At 37.5% G+C, this 13,815-nt stretch overlaps 1 protein-coding gene across 1 annotated transcript; it reads right to left on the bottom strand.

Annotated features, from left to right (window-relative positions):
- Positions 1-3: 3 nt before the first annotated feature.
- fam47e (family with sequence similarity 47 member E) lies at positions 4-5,428 on the bottom strand. Its single transcript, XM_026188959.2, has 4 exons — positions 5,248-5,428; positions 1,378-1,705; positions 1,132-1,257; positions 4-774 (listed from the first exon to the last, which is right to left on the bottom strand). Exons 1-3 carry the CDS (start codon positions 5,280-5,282, stop codon positions 1,135-1,137), a joined length of 486 nt encoding a protein of 161 aa, XP_026044744.1. The 5' UTR covers positions 5,283-5,428; the 3' UTR covers positions 4-774; positions 1,132-1,134.
- Between the last annotated feature and the right edge of the window lie 8,387 nt (positions 5,429-13,815).

Here is a 13,815-nt window from a genome sequence, read left to right as displayed (position 1 = left end):
AAGTCTCTTAATAATTATTTTATTCATAGCATAGATTTATAATAAATTTACAATAAAAGCTGTGATTCAAGTAGTTGGGACACATGCTGCCCATACAGTACATCTAGTACAGTTCCGGCTGCTTTTAGGGACTCTGGAAATCTTCTGCCATCCTTTGTTTATAAGCACTACTTAATTATCCATATTTCCTTTATATGATAACAAATATACACACCTCTTGTTATTGATCTTTATCTTACTCTTCAAAAAAAGGAGATTCTTTAGAAATAAAGTCATACTTAAACACCCTTGTCCTTTGTATCCTCTTGAGCTTTTTCCATATACAAACGATGTGGACCTACCACACAGAGGTCTTTAAATCCAAATATTTTGTATCCTCTTCACTCTTGATGGTTTGTGTTACTTGCCATGAAACCAGCTGTTTGTTACGTTAGACGGGAAAGGACGATGGGTTTTCTTGAGATTTGTGCCAGATCCAAGTCCCCATTCTATCTCTTGTTTACATTTTAGTTCAGCTACTTGGACCTGTTGCCAGACTCTTGAATTTGTTTATTTTTGCACATAACTGTTTTTTTCCTCCCCAAGTAAAAGATATCAAAAATTATATTTCACTTATATTTGTGATCTGTACTGAATTTTGTTCTTGCTTTGGAAATATGAATAGCCTTCCTGGTTGGGATTTTATACAAAAACCTGAGAAGTTGCTGTGTGCTTGAATGGGCACAATTGGTGGCAAACAGACTTGAAGGAGGAGCACCATCAGAAGCATTCATCCTGCAAAAGTCAAACATAAGTATCATGTCATTATAATAGTTATTTTGTAACTTCTGCGAAACAGTAATGTGCTCTCTTGTTAGTTTGTTATCTCAAACTGAAAAGTTTGAGATAACAAACCTTTTACCAGGAAGGCAGACTATCTCCTGAAAACTATACTTTGATGTCCTTAATTGTGTTCAGTTTTACTGAGACCAACTGGTCTCTCTTGATACTCTTTATATGTGTTTTTTTATTATATAGAAGGGTTTCTTGGAGTTGGATTTTGGACATCGTGACTTCTCTGCATTTAAGCAGAGAAGTCATGTTGGGCATTACTAAAATAGCCAGGTATTTCTAAGCTGCGTGTGTACCTACATTTTAAGTTTGGCTGTTTCCTGTTTTGACCTCCTCCTCTGCGAGGTCTTCTGAAGGTGCAGGAAGTGCAGAGGCATTGCTCACACTCAAATCTGGGTCCAAAACAGCCACCACCCGATTAAATAACTAGAGAACAATAAGACAATGTAAATATGTTTTAACACAGTGTGAAGGTATTTGCCTTCATTCAGGCATCATTTATCTGCCTAACCTGAAGCTATGTCATTCTGGCATAGAGGAGCTTACTTCAGGAGTCAGGTGATCCTTATAGTGAGGGTACATAGCCAGAGGGTGCTGCTTGAGTTTTTCCTCTACAGAAGCGACATACGTACTGCGAATCTGCTTCTGGATCATCTGCTTTGAGAAGCAGGCATGCTCTTTAGAGATGCTCTTTCTAGGCGTTTGACTGGAGTTGTGCTCTTGAGTCCCCGGGAAAATAAGAGGTGAGACTCCTGTGTAGACCCCAGGTGTCACTGATGAGCAGATACTGGTGTTTGTGAAACGCCAACACCTGATAGATGACAGCTTGTTATCCGGGGCTTTAAGATACTTTGCTTGCAACCTTTCCCTGTACCTGGGGATTTAGAGAAACGTAAAAACTTTGTGAAACAACATGAATACAACCCAGTAAAAGCGAATTTGTGTTGTTCAGAGAAACAAAAGCAGATATATCAAAGCAGACACTCATTGTGCATTTCCTGCTGAACAACACAGATATTTTTCTAGAAGCTGTTTTTCATATTCTGTTAAGAAGAAGGTTGAAAATGTGCAATTTATATATATCACAACAGCAGTTGTGACAGAAGTGTTTGCCCCTTTCCTATTTTTTTGTATGTTTGTCACAATTAAATGTTTCAAATCATAGAATTTAAATATTGGACAAAGATAGCACAAGTAAACACAAAATGCAGTTTCTAAATCGCGGTGTTTATCATTAACCTCCTATGACCTGGTGTCCACATAGGTGGACATCACATTTTGGGTTGTCTAGAACAAAATACTAAATTTTGCTCTACAAGGGCCTGATATCCACTTACAAGGACATTATACTGCCAATGTCCTATCGAAATTTAAAGCGAATGTCCTCATATGTGGATCTTATTTTTCTCAGAAACAAAAATCAGGTAAAAAAAAAAAAAAAAATCGCGTAACTCTTTGTTTTTATATTCATCAGGTCCCAGTCAGCCCAAATAGCAAAGAGAAATTAAAGTCAAAGTCCTGACCTGAATGCAACTGAGATACTGTGGCATGACCTTAAAAAGGCGGTTCATGCTTGAAAACCCTCCATCATGGCTGAATTACAACAATTCTGCAGAGATAAGTGGGCCAAAATTCCTTCTCAGTGCTGAAAAAGACTCTTTCACAGTTGTTGCTGCTAAGTTGGCCCAACCAGTTACTAGATTTGGGGGGCATGTAGGTTTAGATATTGTTTTCTCCCTTAATACTGTCATTCAGAAATTGAATATTTTAATTACGGTACTTGTGTTGTCTTTGTCTAATATTTAAATATTTTGGATAATTTGAAACATTTTTGTGTGACAAACATACAAAAAATAGGAAATCAGGAAGTGATGGTGGAGAGGAAGATGCTCTTTTTAACAGGAAGAAACATCAAGCAGAAGGAGGAAGTGAATGGAAAGACACAATGTATAAAACACTCTCATAGTTTATGAGAGAATGCTGTAGTGGGAGTGGAGAATAAAAGACATGCAGTGCATCGTGGGAAATCTCCCAGCAGCCTGACTGTATAGAAGCCTAACTAAGGCATGGTTCAGACTCACTTAATCTAGCCCTACCTATAAGCTTTAAAACAAAAACTAAAAGTAGGTAACGTCTGTCTCCTGATCATAGACAGATAGCTCGTTCCACAGGAAAGGAGCGTGGCAAGTGAAGGCTCTGCCTCCCATTCTACTTTTAGGAGCTTTTCTAAAGTTTGGTAATGTGAAGTCTTTAATATGTCATGGAGCCTGGTCCTTCAGGAATGAAACTTTTTTTTTTTTTAATTAAAGTGTCTCATCATGTAAGCAGACACTTTTTGTGTATTTGAAAAGGTAACATGCTTCTGCTTCACATACTTGCACTCTGTTCTCTGAGTTGTCTTTATATTTACCTCTGCCAGCTAGACACTTATGTAGTCTGTACTAACTCCCATGTCCTTCTTTATCTGCTCAAATGATAAAATGGTTTATTTTTTAAAAAGGCTTGATAGTTTATTTATTTATTTAATTATTATTATTATTTGCTGGAATGGAATTCAACAAAATGTTCTTGTGTTTAGACTTTTTGATACTGCAAAAACATTCTCCTACATGAACACCCTTATCTGTCTTTCCAAACTTTTGGCAGTAGCAATATCATATTTTGTAGCATAGCGCAGTTTAAAGCAAGTTCAAGTTTCAGATTCTTACTGAGGGAAATTGGAGTAGTCTGGTGTATGACTTTTACCAGTTTCAGATATATTATGCTACAGTCTGCAAAGAAAGCAATGTTTACTTCTGGTAGTGTGACCTTTATAAGCTTTCCATGGGTATTATTAGTTGTATGACAACTGTATTCATCACCTTTGTTAACTAAGAGTCTCCTTGGTTGTTCAGATCTTTATGAAAAATTCAGGTGAGGAGTGTCCGAGTTAATGTGCCATAACATTTGCATGATGTCTACAGAGACAATATATGCGAAAATCTATCAACAAAGACGGTGTTAGTATATCTTGTTGGGGATTAAAAATCTTATTTTGGGACATAGCCAGCAAACTTTTCAAGCACTCTCTATCTAACTTGAAAAAATGTTATTGTTTATTTATTAATTCTTGTGGCATGCCAGCATTTAATCCTTTTACCCGCTTAAGAACAGTGGCATTATATTTTGTTATTTGTGTTTCTCTAGTTCCCTTAGATTACCTGCAGACTGGTGTTGTCTTATTATTTATTCTGTACTGTGTTCTCAATCTCAGAGATATTGAAATTCTTAACCAGGGTAAAGCGTCCAGCTGTGTCGCCTCTCTTACATGCACATCTCTCATCCTTTAGAATATAAATAAAGATATAAATAAAGCAGCTCAGTGACAATTTTAAATAGCACTCTTTCCATGCGTGCGGTGATGTAGAGTACCATGTTTGTCTTCTCTAGTCCTGCCTCTCCCTTTTCCTCTTCCTCATCTGAATTCTATGTATTTCTCAAGTCTCCTCATCCCTGCCCTCATACTTGTTCAGGTTAGGTGGGCAAACACAGGAAGTAGGTCTAAGAGGCAGCATCAGTGATGGTGAACAATATGTGGACATCATATTTTGGGTTGTCTAGACCAAAATACTAAATTTTGCTCTACAAGGACCTGATATCCACTCACAAGGACCGTATACTGCTACTGTTCTATCAAAATTTAAAACGAATGTCCTCATATGTGGATCAAATTTTTCTCAGATACAAAAATCAGGTTAAAAAAGAATCTGGTAATTCTTTGTTTTTACATTCATCAGGTCCCAATCAACCCAAATAGCAAAGAGAAATTAGGAGGTTAAACCAGTGCAATGGTCTGAAAAGTAAAAATGAAATAGGTATTAGAAATGCACACATAAAATACTGCCAATAATACAACTAGGAAAAATGCTCTTTGAAGCAAATTGTCCCTCAAGCGTAGAAGCAAAATATGAGTAGGAAATTAGTATTTTATGTAACTGTCCTATTGTAGCCATTTTATAATATTATATTTTATTGTTGAACCTATGTGAGATGGAGTTAAATTCATTAGATAAGCCCTTATGTTACTTATACGGTGTTTTATACGCATAAGGTTACTCAGCATATAAATTAACTGGAGCATGCAGGCCTGCTGCACTGCAATACAACATTAGCATAAAGCTGAAATAATTTTACTTGTAGATGAGTAAATGCATTTATTGCTGTTTGCCAGAAATAAAGCAGTCTGAAAGGGGATGTTATGTATTAGTTCGATTTCTATTTACAAGTAACATTAGTTAACACTATTACATTACAAGTACATCTTTTTAGACAGTGCAATGACACTTCTCTTAGCAGTGGTTAAAAAGGGCGAATGCAAATATTTTCTTGTAAATAAAAGAAAAAGTACAGTAAAAAAAAAAAAATTAAGTGACTTACCAAGGAAAAACTGGTTGTTTGGTTTTAGACTCCATCTTCGTAAATATTATCTGTTAATGAGTTTTGGAAAACCCCACGAAAAACAAGCGTTACGTTTGCTGACTCGTGACGTTCGACGGCGGTTTGTTACTCAGTAACTATGGTAACAGCGGAAGCCGCAAAAACTCTAGTTAATTTGCTAAAACTGCTAATTTTCATATGAAAGGAACCCAGGTTAAAATAACTTTTGCTTTCATTATGTCTCCGCTGTGTCACATTTAAGGTGTACAGCAAACAAGTACCGACGAGTATTTGTTTATTTTACCGCCAAATCCAAATACCCAACCTATGTGTTTAATTTGCAGTGAGCGTGTTGCGGTGTTCAAAGGGAGGAGATCACAACTTTGTTCCCCAGTAGCAGGCAAAAAAAAGATAAAGATCAGAAACACTTGAATCACATTCTGGACAACAGCTTTATGGCCAATGTCTGCTTTCTGTACGACAGAAATAATAACTGAATAACCTAAATGTTTTACTACAGAGCCAAAACTGTCATTAACACTGTGTACATCTAAAGTCAAGCTTAACCTTCTTTTCGACTGAGTTGAGCAGAGGGTGCATTTTCCGACACTCCGCAAATGCATCTCATCACCGGCCCAAGTCGTGGATGTGATGACTGATTTCATAGCGAAGTTGAAAGAGAAGCTTTCTGGTCGGTTACATGGACTCGTGGTGTTGTAACAGTGGGGGGCTTTGCGGTGAGCCCTTCCACTGACGAGTTTTGGACTGATGTCAACACCCACCAGTTTCCTAACATTAAGAAAGTAGTAGTCGTCATGCTCGTTATGTTTGGGTCGACATACACATGTGAATCAAGCTTTTCACGTACAAACTCGATAAAAAAAAAAAGCAGCTGTCATTGTTCACTGATTGACAGTCCTCTTCACCATTGTCTTCAGTTTGCACTGACATCTTATAAGCCAAGTCGCTGCCTTATTCAGAAAAAGAAATGTCACTTGTCCCAGTAAGAATGCCAGTGTAACTAATCTACATATCAACATAATGTGGGTGTGTAACAAGCCATGCCTAATCAAAGGTGTTGATTTAAAACAAACCTATGTCCCCTCAGTGTGGATCAGTAGATGTTGTTTTCATATGTGCTACTGCAACTACAAAGTCAAACATATCTTTAGATACAACACACATCTCCAGTAGAGATAAGTTGCCTAAAATCCTTCTGTGTTTCCCAGGATACATTTGTACTTGACTCTTAAAGCATACTTTCCATATTTTTCTGCTAATGTGAGAAATTGTTCAGATTGTATAGAAATTAATGACAAAACCTGTTGTTTAGAAACATGGCTGTTGCTGCCGACTGCATTAAATCACATGTTGCTCCCTTCAGGCCTCATGAATTAGCTAATTAGCTCCAGTTTAGGTCCCCGGACTCTCCTGCTGTTTAAACATCAGGGAAAAGACTGCTGGGACAGAGAGACTTCTGTTTCCCCTCTTTGAGCTCTGATGATCCCTATTTATAGAAACAAACTGAGTTAGTAAGCTGTTCAAATGCAGTCAGTGAACTGTCTAATGCGCAGTTTCAGTTTTCTTTGCCAGCAACACAGTCCGCTTGAATGCAGCCATGTGACAGTGACACCAGAAACCTGCCTATGTTAAAATGTACACAGGTGCATACAGTACATGGCCCCTTTGCTGATGGAGCAGCACCTGGTGTGCTCATACTAAATTAAATTTGGTGCTGAAAGCAAGTACTTCTCCATAGACCTTTTGGCTGGAGCTATGTACCATCAGCTGATGGAAAAGGCAACCACTAGACTGGAACAAATTCTTAGCATTTAAAAACTGTGCTGGAATTTAAATGTCAGCAAGTATAGCGTTCAGTAAGACCAGTGTTGGAGCTGATACAGACTGTGAATGGGTTGTTTGTCACTTTAGACACGATGCATCAGCAGCAACACTGATCAGTAAGTGGTTGGTCATAAACATCTTATGCCTAGAGTTATAGCCGTAGGTAAAGTTTCACTTTTGCAACTCTGCTCCACCCAGAAGGTGTCCTAAAAGCTTTTTCTGCATACATCAGTCAGATTGAGTGGCATTCAGTGGACTGCAAAGGTCAAGTGTCAGGTCAGAGTGTCCTCTTCCTTCGTGCTTATGACCTGAGTTTTCTGTTGCATCAAGGGCGTAGATTTGGTTTTGGCATTGGTGGGGACGGACGATTCAACCACCGAACCCTGCCCTGTTTCTTTTTTTTTTCCTTTTCGTCTTTGCTTTTTGATAATAAAAAAAAAGGAGAAATATACTTGCCTACATATGCTATTCTACGTGCTTTTAAACCATTTAAAATTACAATTCATAGTTTTATATGTGAATTATATAATGTTAAGTTACTATTAAACAAATGACTAAGTATTTTATACTTTAGTTTACTTCAACCATATTTCATATAAATCAGATATCATACAAAAATAAAAATAGCTTAAAATACAGTCATGACAATAAAAGAATATGACTTTAAGGACTTAACAACATTACTTCAGTTATATTACACCAACATCTCTGATACATTAGCACTAAGGGAACACTGAATGACCTGGTGGTTTTTGTCCATAAAACTACTCATCTAAGATTACCACAAAGTAAAAGATCTCTTAGCAAAATTATGCAACATTTTAGGCACACTATTGCCCCTATCAAGTCAGTGAGCTGGGGTGTTTTACTCTAAACATGAACTACTGTTACAGCAACAGACATGGACTACTGGTGTCCCATACAACAACTCAATGTCCACTATGTGAAGGAGCCAAACACATGCCTTCTCCTCTCATTAACTGAGATAAACTGCTGGCATATTTGTTTTACATCTATACTGTCCAGTCTCTCCTGGTGCACATGGTAACACGTTATTCATGGTTACATACAATTTTAGACTGATGTGGGCCAAAGCCTAAAACGATGTGCCGGAAGTTTGCTGTTCTCCCCGGTTCAGATATTTGAAGTTTGCACAGCTACATTCTCGCCTGAAAAATTTTTAAAGTTTATTTTGCAACCCAGAAAGAGTAATAAGAGGGGCACTGAAAAACGGGAGGGTTGGCATGTATTGCCTTGCATTGCCTGTAACGTTATTATGATGGACAGGTTTTATGAGTGAACTTGACTTTAAGTGACTTACAGGTTTCTTTGAAAAATACTTTCTTATATCCAGGTTCTTTTTGCTGCCATCCTCCTCCCCTGCTCGCAGCGCAGGATTGCCGCTGCTAAAACTAAACAGAGCTCCCTGAAATGCACAGCCAATCACATTGGCCATATTTGTCACATGATATAGGACTCCAGTAGAGAACGTAATTTAACTCTTTCTGCACCGCTGAGTGAATGAGACGTTGACAGATCGCCTTTTTTTTTTTTTTTTTAATTTCTATCTGTTTTCTTTTTCTTTACTCGAAGAGATTAAATTATTGGTGGGGACATGTCCCTTCCGTCCATGCCAAATCTACGTCCTTTTGTTGCATACAACAAAATTGTCACCCTTACTAATTTTTAGCATAGTTGTTGACTTTTGAACTTTCCAGTTTGTGTGTGGCATCACTGTGACACTGACAGCTTTGACCTGCTGTTGGCATTTACCTAAAATGTGTTTTTTACTTTTGTCTGTAAGTGCAACCAAGCTAACTGTAGTTGGCATCAGAATATTTTCCATGTTCCTATCTCAGACTTGAAGCACTACCTGTCTGTCTCAAGGGCAGGAAAATTCAGTCACCTCTGCCTTTTAAGGCCGCCTTTTACTTCTTTGAAAGTTGTATGTCTTATTTAGTTTCTAGTGCTGCTTTTAGGGGCTGCAAAGTCACTGAATACTGATTTCTTTCTTTCTTTCTTTCTTAACTGGGAACATATTTTCTTGTTTAATCTTTTGCCGGCAGTGAGGAAATTCTTGAAACCATATGCACTCTAAGTTTTACATGCTGCACCTTTATTCTCCAGAAGAATTTCCTTCCCATGTACTCGAACTTATCAAGTTGTTTGACAATGACCAATTGCACTGGCGTGAGTGGACATTGTCTGCAAAGAGCTCTCTAAATGGTTGGACGGAGATGGCCTGACTTTAGAAAGTTCAGCCCCATTTGGAAAAAAAAAAAACGTCTTGGAGCAAACACTGGGATGTGGACCAGTGTGTCTACAGTATTTACACATTCAATCTTTAAGATACTGTGTGTGCTGTGATCTGTGAAAGAGTCATTTGTTATTACATTACTGAAACAAATCCTACTTTCATAAATTTATCTATAAACAAATCCAATACAATGGTGAAGTAATAATTCAGATGAATTGCTTAATTTTCTTTATTTTTGGGGAGGAGGGGGGTTATCTTGGCCAGATATGTCAAAAGTAAAAAGAACTGATTTTATTATTTGTTCGATTGCATGCATTTATATTTATTTTGTTTATTGCACAAATGCACAATAAAATAAAATTTAAAAAACAACAGGTCAACATTAACTTTCCTCCAGAGAGTTTCTATCTTTCATCAACGGGAATCAGAAAAGTACAATTGAGGGAAACTATTACAATAAATAGGAAATGTTGTTGTTTACAGTGAAATCAGAGGGGTTGCCAGCATGCTGGCTTTCCAGTTATAAAGTCTTTGCTGCCAATTTTAACAATGTTTTACAGCCTTTAGGATGTTGAGCAACCGTACAAAACAATACACCAAAGAGGATGTGCAAACCTCCCAACATGCTCTTTGTAAGGAGTACAATACATCTGTTGCACGATAGGTCATCGCTCATCTTCAGGGTCCTGTGGTCAAGGTCCTGTCAGCCTTTGAGGGAGTGAATTTCTCTGAACTTTACTCACACTTTGTCATATAACCACCTCCACATCTAAAGTAATGCTTTTAAAGCAGTGGTTACTGCTTTTTAATGGGAAAAAAACACTGACCATGCTATTTTTCTATATAAATATTTTTGTATTCATTTTTATATTGTTTTTAATGACACCTGTTTCCAGTTAGGCTGTATCTAAGAGAATACATAATTCAGGGTGCAAATGACAGTTAGTTTCAGCATGGATAAACACTGGAATTCACTTTCCATAAGTTGCTAATAAATTCATAAATTCAGTCAATAAATTGTAATAGGACAATTATTCATCACAGTCCCAAATCGCAGAGAGGCATTAGCAAATTGCTGATCAACAAGCTGAAATAATAAATGTCCTTATATTAATCAAGTTGTTCATTTTGCCTGGTATTAAATAATTTCTTATCACCCCTACAAAACAACTATCATTTTCCGCTGCCTTTCCAAGCCATCCTGCAATCCCGCAACTTTTACTGAGTGAAACAGATTGCGGGCTGGATTTGTCAGACTATGCCTAAAGCACAATGCATACATTGTTGCATGACTTTCCTCTAAAGCCCAGAGACTAAGCCGGGTCAACTCAGTATATGTTTAAACCAGGTGAAAACTCACTGATTATTTCTCAGCCATTGTGATGTAATGTGAGAGAAGCGCCACCTTGAATTCTTAAATTAACGCTCTGGAACAAAGAGTCACTGGCTCCAGTTAACAAAACACATTAAGCTGAATGGTGGGAAATTAGCCACACCTAGGCAGACAAAGAAATACTGTGGTCAGTCCATCACTTAAACTCAGATGAGTAAATAAACTATGGTAACATACCATGAGAACACGCATTCATACAGTGAGAAAGGAAGATTGTCTCTTAGGTTGCACTACCTAGTAAAGTAAAAGTACTTTCATTACATTTTTTTTTAATTACTTTAAAAAAAATGTAAAACTGCATTAATTTGTCACTTTTTAAGGTGGAGCTAGTCCTGTGGTTTTTAACCTAGAAGTGTGGCGCTCTTCAGAGACTCAAAAACTACTCACTTAATCAATAGACTATTGATGTTTGATTGGAATTGTGTTGCCTGACCTTTCCTGCTGTGAACATGAAATCTCATGAGAAGTTTAAATGAAACTGAGTCTTTGGTGGAATTGCTAAAGCTGTATACTCACCAGTACACACATTTAGGAACTACTAGGTCCATGTTGAACAGTATTTCTATCTGAAAAATAGTCGAGTCAGAGTATTAAGTTGCAGAAAGCACCTAAAATACTTCAAAATTGTGTGCTTTCACTGCTGTACAGGACATTGTCTTTGATCTCTGTGTTGCTTCTTCAGCAGTTATTGGATTTCTTCTCCGATTACCTAACATTTATTTTTCCTGATACAGCGCACTTTCAGTCACTGTGAGTCCGTACAAAGAGAACGAGGAATGGATGAAATAAATTTAGTGTTCAGTCCTCTTCCCATAGTACTTTATGGCTCTGTTTGCATTAAATTACCTCCAGCAAAATTTTCCCAGCACTCCTCACAAGACCCCATGCCCACAACTATGCCTGTATATCACGGCTCGAGCCTTACAGAGGCTGTCTCTGCCTCGCTAGTATCGTGACTTAATGTTTGGTACCAGGCTCCACTATGGTGCGGCCCTATGTCAGCTTATGTCAAGCAGTATTTACAGAAGGAGTTAATGGTGTTTCTGTTGTGTAGTTTTAAGGAGGGAGGTGCAGAATACAGATGATAAGATGTGCCTGGTGGATGGTGTGGTTGGTTTTTACTTTTTGAATCTACAGAAAGTACATCGTTTCTGTCAAGTAAAACTATACCGTGCTTCTATTTTTTTTAATAATTAAGAAAAGCTGCCTTCATTTTGTTTTATTACCAAGCAGCTTTAACATTGCCTGGGTTAACTAAACGGTTAACCATCTAACCATCTAAAAGCTCAAGTTATCTTTTTTTTTTTTAAGATTATGTTTAAAGGGTGATGTAGACCATGCTGCTGTAGTGTTTAAGAAGTCCCTGATGGTTCTCACAGCGTAACAATGTTGTGTTTTTAAACAAACTGCCACAGCTTTGTTTACAGTTATTATAACGGAGTTTATCATTTTAGATTTGACATTTTACTCCATTCCAAATGAGAGTCTGGGGGATATTACTCCATCTTCTGAGAGGAAAACTGAAGATGAATAAAAACAAGGAAAGCAAATAAGATTCCTTTAAAATTCTTTCCAAACTCAAAATCACACTTTCTCAAATGTTGCATATGAAGCAAATTAAACCTAAAGTCTTTAGACCTTCAAGTATTCTAAAACATTTAGATTACTTGAACAGTTAAACTGTCATTTTACTCATGCTAGCATGACTAGTTTAGAGACTTCAGTGTATGGTAGACTGAAATATCCCAGCAATTTAATTAAGTTTACATTCGTGGCACCCATAGTATAAATAGCTTTGGTAATCTCCCCCAGTTTTCCTAGTTTTATTCGGTACAATATACTGACAACTACTGGTCCTCTGATTTCACATCAAGCTCAATCATCAAGTCACATTTCCATTTTTTTTTCCAATGTGTAATATCTGCAACATAACCAAAAGCATTTACATCAGCTCAATTCATCCATCCGCCCATTGTCTTAGCTGCTTATCAAGTTCAGGGTTGCAAGACGCAATAATTAGCACATAAAACCATACAAGGCTACCATACTGAACTAACAGGAACACAGTAAACGTCAGCATGTTAGCTAAAGTTATGAGGATGTTAGCATGCTGATGTTGGCATTTAGGACAGTCTTAGTTTTCCATTTACAACGGTCTTAGTTCAGACACACCTCTTTGTCCCTGTTTACACGTGAAGATATAACCTGCAGCTACTTTAGTGAAGTTGTGAGGGTGTTGGCTGTATTATTCGTACAGTGCTGCTGATGAATACACTGAAAATAAAATTCAGTCTAAAGACGTGAATCATTGTTTGCATACCGCCTGTGTTATCTGACACCTTCTTTATCGGCTAAGATGTGTTTACAATTGGCCTGTGAACAAATATGAGACAGGATTTACTCTTCAGCGGTGCCCATACTTGCAATAGAACCACACTTAATAACAACTTTCTGTTCACAATATGAGACTAAACAGGGGCCAAAGAGTGACTGACTCTAAACTGACTGACTCATTATAATTGTTGGGCGTGTGAGGTTGGTGACCTGAAGTTGTTCCCAGGAAACAATGTGAAGTGAAGTCCCGTTTCACCATGTAATCACAGACCAAGCTGCCTCTGCAGAATGACAGATACGTTCATAGAAGACTTTCTTTTCCAAAGTCATGAATGGCCATTTGTTTAAAAATAATAGGCCTTGCTGTTCAACCACATTTGAACTTTAGCCATGTCTTCAAAGCACAAACCAAAAGCTATTGGTGTAGCCCTGTGGATTGGGGGGGGGGGCTCAAAAATGTGTCAGAATACAGTGAATGATCTATGTGGGCAACAGACACTAGTTTGAAGAACTTGTCTGAAATTATTTACCCTACAGATAAGAGGCTTCTTGTTGGGGCATGTATAAATAGTTTCCTTTATCTCACCATAAGCCCCATTATTTGCATAAAACAGTTTTTTGTCAGCTTTCAAAGTTTGATGTCTTCTGCCTCCAACAAGTCCAGCAAGAAAAAAAAAAGACATCAGTGTCGCTCTGCTGACCGAACATAAAAAGAGACCATTACAAAGGTTGAACTGTT

This window comes from Astatotilapia calliptera, chromosome 12, assembly GCF_964374335.1.
Source record: "Astatotilapia calliptera chromosome 12, fAstCal68.1, whole genome shotgun sequence".
Classification (NCBI taxonomy): Eukaryota; Metazoa; Chordata; class Actinopteri; order Cichliformes; family Cichlidae; genus Astatotilapia; species Astatotilapia calliptera.
Note: the sequence above shows the minus strand (reverse complement) of the source record. Positions and strands in the feature narration are given on the sequence as shown.

Bases quoted from the DNA above. Each gene is read 5' to 3' on its own strand.
- fam47e (XM_026188959.2), bottom strand. From the start codon at position 5,282: ATGGAGTCTAAAACCAAACAACCAGTTTTTCCTTG. The intron at 1,706-5,247 runs GTAAGTCACTTA...CTAAATCCCCAG, and splicing joins AAACAACCAGTTTTTCCTTG to GTACAGGGAAAGGTTGCAAG. The intron at 1,258-1,377 runs GTAAGCTCCTCT...ATTGTTCTCTAG, and splicing joins AGGATCACCTGACTCCTGAA to TTATTTAATCGGGTGGTGGC.